This window comes from Bicyclus anynana, chromosome 17, assembly GCF_947172395.1.
Source record: "Bicyclus anynana chromosome 17, ilBicAnyn1.1, whole genome shotgun sequence".
Taxonomy (NCBI): domain Eukaryota; kingdom Metazoa; phylum Arthropoda; class Insecta; order Lepidoptera; family Nymphalidae; genus Bicyclus; species Bicyclus anynana.
Genome location: NC_069099.1, coordinates 11405078 through 11412621, shown reverse-complemented (window position 1 = coordinate 11412621; position 7544 = coordinate 11405078). Strand labels below are relative to the sequence as shown.

The window sequence follows — 7544 nt, the reverse complement described above, 5'->3', positions numbered from 1 at the left end:
AACTTAGCAGTATAATTAATAGATACACGATTCAATTCAACTCGAGATACAAATAAAAATGGTGGTTCAATTCCTAAAATATTTTGCCTATTGAATTTTAATTATTAATACTACCTATAGTAAATTCCAAGCATAGTTATTTTTATTGTATGTAATCCCATTGTAATTGTGCATCTGGTGCGAGTACGTGGTGCATGTTCGCGAGAGTTGTGTATGACAAATAACAGGTTGTTGAAGACTCAAGACACCGAATTCGCTGCGATTTTTTTATACATACAGTGTACTTTCCAAATATAAAGGAAAAGGATCGTTAAATACTTGAGAAAACAGAGTGTACAGTGCAAACTGACGTTGTTAATGAAATATCAATATCCTAGAGAGGCAAGACAAGCTAGGCGACTCAGTTTCAATCAGCATGTGACCCACATCTGAGATTTCTCTTCCTTGTATATTGTTGTTTTACTAATATTATTGCTTGAAAACCTGACGCCGCTGGTGTTGAGCTCAATATACGACGACGATCGACGAGCAACATCGCTATGGATAGATATGACATTTTATGATCTTGTCACGGTTGGATACAACCCGTGTGGGGTCGAAAATACAACAATAATTCTTCGTACTTCAATAATACCGTCTGCAGTACTCTCCACAAAGGTTCAACATTGTAGACCCAACAAGTGGTGATTGTGAATAAAATAGTTAATGTGAAGTTTTATGAATAATTCTGAAGTGAAGTTTTTGTGGTGTACCAAAATGAGATTAAGGCATTTTTACATTAAATAAAGTCACAGAAGTGTCAAACAATGAAGTAGGAATGGCTCATGCAGAAAATCACAGATATATTGTGCAGGTCAGTTATGCTTCACAAATTTGAACTTTGCTTTCAATAATAATAAAATGAGCAGCAATCACCTCCTTATTTACTCAATGGCATCCTTAGTTGTTCTAATATATAGCAGTCTATGCTAGACTCATGTGCCTTTTATGTGAAAATCCAGTATTTGCACACTTTTATAGGTTCCCACACACAGGCATACACACACATCCACTTCTGCATTTTTAATATTAGCTGGGAAAGTCAAAACTAACACACTCTTTGATTGTGTGATATTTACATACACAGTACAGTATTAACTTCTAGATTGGAGTTGTTATTTCTACATGAACTCTTTATAGTGATTTACAGATAGCTTGGGTATGGTGACAGTTCGTTTCACCCTTGTAAGTTTGCTGCGATTTACAATAATAGTATGTATTATGACATAAGGCAACTGTCACCATGCTATCTGAAAAATACTTTAGTCTATAGAATACTCCACAAACTAATAGACACCTGCTTTCCTTGTTTCAATCATACTAACATAATGAACTTAAAATTTGAGGATAGCCTTGTATTCTTAACAAGAAAAATAAACACAGTTTTATCCAAGTAGTCTGTGTGTGTGTGGGTATGTGGATAAGTATAGTGTTTGACGTATAGCCCAGTGGATATGACCTCTGCTTTCGATTCAGAGGGCATAAAGTCTTCCTATCCTCATTAGGCCAGCATAGTGGACTACGGCCTAACCTCTCATTCTGGGAGGAAACTAGTGCTCAACAGTGAGCTGAATATGGGTTGTAAAAGAATATTGTATGTTCATCAGGGCTTAGGTAGGTATGTGCTGGTGACAGAATTTTTTTAATTGGCCTAGTTATCAGCCTATTTAACACAAACAAACAATTAAATCTTTCCTCATTATAATATTAGTATAGATTAAGTTTATATGCAATAGAGTACTAAACGATTACCCCGGTGATGTTGCTGAGGTTCAACTAACGAGCCTAAGGCACTTACAGAATAAAAAAAAGCTGAACTATTGAAACTTATGAAAAAAAGTTTGGGAACCTCTGATCTAAAGGTATCTAACATGTTTAACTGATAAGTTTAATTTGTACGTATTTTGAGCAACATTTGAATGTAATAAGACTTTATTTGAATGAACTTTTACTGATAGCAATACTTTTACTGACCTTTGTTCATCTTTTATCAGTGCTTGTAGTGAGTATTGCACTATACAAAGCTGCATAGGCAAATGAAATCTATATGTACATATTATGTGTTTGTGTTTTTCAAATTAATCTCAATTAATAGATAATTCTGCTGGATATGCAACTGCCTCATTAGCCCACTGGTGTGCACTTGTTGTTCACAATGTTTTTCCTTCATCGTTCGAGACAAGTGATATTTAATTTCTCTGAATGCACATAACTGAACAGTTAGAAGTGCATACCCTGGACCGGATTCAAACCAAAGCCCTCCTAATCAAAGGCACAGGTCATATCCACTGGACTATCATGTCTCGTCTAATAATCAGATATGCTAATGAAAATGACTGGGACTTGGCTTAACATGTTTCTTCTTCCTTCTGGGCTGTTTCCGTACTTGGTTGATTGGCCATTGTGGTAGGTCCTTGCTGGGTTTACTCCATCCAGCTGAGCTTGCTCGAAAAGCTTAGTCCCAGGCCACTGATAGCGTCATTGAGTGTCCCTGAGAAACAAATGTAGGTTGCTTCTTGCTCTGTTACGCTGTTGCAAGCTTAACATGCTTTACGAGGCCTGGAAAGAGTGACAACACCAATTCACCACTCCACTAATACTGTGAATTTTTGGAAAGGAAAACATACAATATTGCCTGAGTCTAGGCGAGGACCTCTCAATTTATAGCACAAACTAACCACTGGACCCTTGAGGCAGCTTGTTGTTGTACTTGCATTTTTTTTTTTTTAATTTCATGTCCTCATCCGTCCCAGTACCACACTATAGGTGCATTACTTCTACTTTATCACGGTTCATTATTTGCTTTCTGGCAATCCCATTCATTGTACTTGCATTAAATAGTTATTATTATTCTTGTTTCACATAGGTCTTTGTGGGGGCACTCTCTGCACAGTATGAGGCTCTGTCAGTGGAAGCCTCCAAGCAGACTAGCTCAGAAGAGATAGTTTGTTGCATCGCCGATAAACTCAACCTGAACGATGGATCCGGAGGACCTTATGAGCTTGCAGAGGTATGTAGATTTGTTATTTTTATGTGAGAGGAATGCCAACAATAGCAGAGTCTCTCCATAACCTGTTTGAAGACCTTGACATTGCTAGAACTACAGTAAATTCTATTTTAGAATGGGTATCTGGAAGACTATTCTATAACAATGTTTTGTATAAATCGTAAGCGCGATTTTCGAATTCACCTCTTTTTCTATAGTATTGTGTTAGTGAGAGAAAGAGTTGATTGAATTCGGAACAAGCACTTGCGAGTTGTACAAGACACCATTACAGAATAGCCCTACTGAACCTGCTCTTGTAGGAACATGCAAAATTGGGCAAGGCAGAGAGAGTAACATTTAACCCTATGCTGGTCTCAAGTTCCGGGCTCTGTTCTGTTCTCTCTGCCACACAATGTATCCAGCACCTGCACTGTGAACCTTTGAATGCTAATAGTATGAGATCTCGCATATGGAATGTATATCCTCATCTGTTATTTATTTGGGATAAGAAATAAATGATAGATAATACTCACATTGACATATTGCAAATAGTTTGTCTAGTAAAATTAAGCCCAATGAGTATTAAGTGATTCAACTTTTATTAAATTATTTTATTAAATTTATTTAATCTACTTCCTTCTTTGCTTAATTAATAAAAATTGTACACTATTTAAAAGAATATACACAACAGTATAAACGTTATATAAATACCTTCATTTAATCATCTAATATGTCAAATGAAAGCTTATTTTATGCTTAATTTAACTTCATTAGGTTGCCGTTGATCTAGTTCATGGTTTCCTAGATTTTATATGAAAAATGTGTCTGGCCGCAATTTAACTAGGCAACCTATTTGCAATGTGTCACTGTGAATATATCATTTATTTTTTATTACTAATAAATAACTAGTGCGAACTAGGCCTTATCCTTATCCTTATTGCATGCTGTGACAACCAATAAGTGGGTCTGCAATAATTGTCGTAACTTATATATTTCTTTATATTTTATTATAAGATTTTATTGTAACCTGTTGGTGTCCTGTTTAAATAAATAAATAAATAACAGATGAAGGTATATATTTCTAATTCCGGTTCTTAGACCATAAAATATTCCTCGCATATATCTCATACATAGAGTAGAATATTATTTCAGTGACAGTATTGATTATGTCAAAATTAGCATGGCAACTTCGTTCGTAACACTCCCGATGGGTCCGCGCGGGCCGAGGGGCGTGTAGCGATGAATGAAAAACCCACGACTGATGCGCCTCACTTCCCCGAACGCACTTTCACACCCGCGCAGTCTTTCCCCCCGTCGCCCGCATATCATGGGAGTGTCATCAACGAACTTGCCAGTAGCGGATTAAAAAAAACAACAACAAGAGTAGGATATGAAAAACGTGTTTTACTACCAACTTTAGCGTAAGACGGGATTAGTCACTGATGATAAATATCGTCAATTAATTTTTTGCGGCATTAACTACGCGCGCCTGTGAATTCCACACAATTGCAACTTCCTAACAGATGTTTCTTTTTCAAATAGACTGTAATGTAAATATTTTGCCGCGGATATTCAATCAATGTTAGGAATACTATTTCTAACAATATGTATATTCCGGTATTTGATTATTTTACCGGCCCACGGTTTTAACTTGCGCCAAATAGTAGATACTTATTATTTGTTGGTAAGATCTTTGAAATGCTTTGGATATCAGAGTGTAATTCAATTAAGCAATATATTTTATATAAATCCTAATTTATTTAAAACAGAACAGTACTTTTGACAGACAACTGTTAGAGTCGCGAATTATTGAGTGTTAATTTTTGATAATTCATCTCAATTCAAATCTGGTAGCCTATATAACGTAGTTGGGAATATTGGTCATATTACAAAAAAGATGGCTAATATTGTTTAAAAAAAAAAACTTTTTTTTTTTTTAATTTTTAATTGTAAAATAGCCATGTTGACATTGCAATTATTCTGTTTTTTTTTTTATAAAAAACAATCACTGGACGCAAACTTGATGACGCTTCGGAACAGGAACCTCGTGCGTTAAGATGCGCAATACAAAATTAGTATTTAGGTATGATTGGAACACATCCCACTCGAAGTAGCCTTACCAGTGGCGTAGCGTGCCTTTAAGAGGCCATGAATCATAATTAGTTAGGGGACTCAATAGACAAACGGCAAATCCCGAAAAATCTCTTTAGTTTTGTTTACCTCTAACTTTGTGTTATTAATTTTTGAATTTCGTATTTTAATCAAAACAATATCAAGGACCAATGTTGCTTTCACATGTAAGGGGCCCCTTATAGTCCGAGGTCACTGATCCGAAACGTCTGTGCATACTTCATGTTTGTTTTAATGGAGAATGTTGTTACTCAGGTGGTCGGAGACATGGTCAGCGGGGAGTGCAAGGAGAGACGGCTGGGGCCCAGCGAGTCCCCCGTCGCCGTTATGATGCTGTGGCCCAACAACAACTCCGGACAGTATTATAGGTAACCTGTTCTTTTATTCATTACTTTATTTTTTACTAGCGGACGCCCGCGACTTCGTCTGCGTAAATTTCGATGTCAACTTTACTACTACTCCTACCCTACCCTACCCCTACCCTACCACTACCCCAACCCTACCCTACCCAACCCCTACATCTACCATACCCCTACCCTACCCTACCCCTACCCCAACCCTACCCCTACCCTACCCCAAACCTACCCCTACCCTACCCCTACCTTACCTACACCCTACCCCCATCTTACCCCTACCCCCATCCAACCCCTACCCCCATCCTACCCCTACCCTCCCCGTACCCTATCCCTTTCCTACCCCTATCCCACCCGTACCCCTATCTCACGCCTATCCTACCCCTACCCTACCACTTCCATATCCTACCCGTACCTCTACCCTACCGCTACCCTACCTATACCCCTACCCTACCAATACCCTAAACCCGGCCCTAAACCTACCCTACCCCTACACTACCCCTACGCGTCCCTACCCGTAGCCTACCTTACCCTGTAACTTCTCTATCTTACTCCTACCCTTAGCAAAATCGGTCCAGTCTTTCGAGAGTGGTGGTATGACCAAGAGAAATAGAGACTTCTATGCTAATAATATAAAGAGGTAAAGTTCGTGTGGTTGTAGGAGGTAATCTCTGGATCTACTGGACCGATTTGGAAAATTGTTTTACCAATAGAAAGCTACGTTATTTGCGAGTGTCATAGGCTATGTTTGATCCCCATATTCACACGGGAACGGGAACTACGTAAATGAAAGCGCCGGGCGTCATATAGCGGAATTACTGCGTCTTTTAGAAATTTTGTATTATCTCCGAAACTATTTAAGTAATTAACATACTGTAAAGGGCAAATCTTATCTCCATAATATCCTTGTGATTATTAAATAATTTATTTTAATAAGGATTAAAGTTTAGTTGTATAAATAATGACGTAAACCTAAGTATATAAAATTAATAATTTTTAAAACACAAAAGGTACTATATCTGTTAATATATAGAAGATAGATATATGGCGTCGCGGACTTTTTTGTAGAACTTTTAAAGATACATAAAGTCTCCATACATTAATTTCAATTTTACACAATGGTTAAGGCAGCGCATGCGAATAAGTCTGTTTAAAAGGTTTTTAGTCCGACCTGTATGACAAAAACTGTGATAACTCGGCTAATATACATGATACCAATATAAAATATAGCCTATAGCACTCCCCGATAATGTAGCATTCTACTGGTGAAAGAATTTTTAAAATCGGCCCAGTAGTTCCGAAGATTACCCCATTTAAAAAATGTGACAAACTTACAAACTTACAAACTTTACCTCTTTATAATATTAGTATAGATTCTTTACAAGTTAGCTTTTGACTACAATCTCACCTGATGGCAGGGGCGTAGCTACCGCCGTATCAGCCGTATCAATTATTTGGGGCACCGGACTACAGGGACCCCTTGCGTGTGAACTTTAGTAAAATGTAGCCTTTTTCCCTGGTTAAGCGTAAAAGTTGAAAATATCCTACATAAGTCACCGTCATATTTATTTTAAGTGAGCATTTTTGTTTATTTTGTCAGTAATCTTTACCTTTCATTTAGGACCCCCAATTAATTTTGATGCAGGGCCACCCCAAGGCACGCTAGGCCACTGCCTGATGGTAAGTGATGATGCAATCTAAAATGGAAGTGGGAACTTGTTAGGAGGAGGTTGAAAATCTACACCCCTTTCAGTTTCTACGCGACATCGTCCTAGAACGCTAAATCGCTTGGTGGTACGTCTTTGCCGGTAGGGTGGTAACTAGCCACGGCTGAAGCCTCCCACCAGCCGGACCTAGATCAATTAAGAAAACCTCAATCGGCCCAGCCGGGGATCAAACCCTGGACCTCCGTTTTGTAAATCCATCGCACTTACCACTGCGCCACGGAGGCTGTCAAAAAATTCAATTCAAAGGGTATCTGGGCACCAAGTTATGAAAACTGTTTCCAGACCATACAGATATAATACATAACCTTT

General features: G+C 38.0%; 1 protein-coding gene across 1 annotated transcript in view; it reads left to right on the top strand.

Annotated features, from left to right (window-relative positions):
- The window catches only part of LOC112050193 (unconventional myosin-IXa), a 61804-nt gene continuing 54260 nt past the window's right edge, over nt 1-7544 (top strand). The window contains exons 1-3 of the mRNA XM_052886470.1: nt 1-853; nt 2906-3049; nt 5411-5523. Of these exons, the coding sequence (XP_052742430.1) occupies nt 818-853; nt 2906-3049; nt 5411-5523 (293 nt within the window). The 5' untranslated portion in view covers nt 1-817. The remainder of the gene's footprint in view (nt 854-2905; nt 3050-5410; nt 5524-7544) is intronic.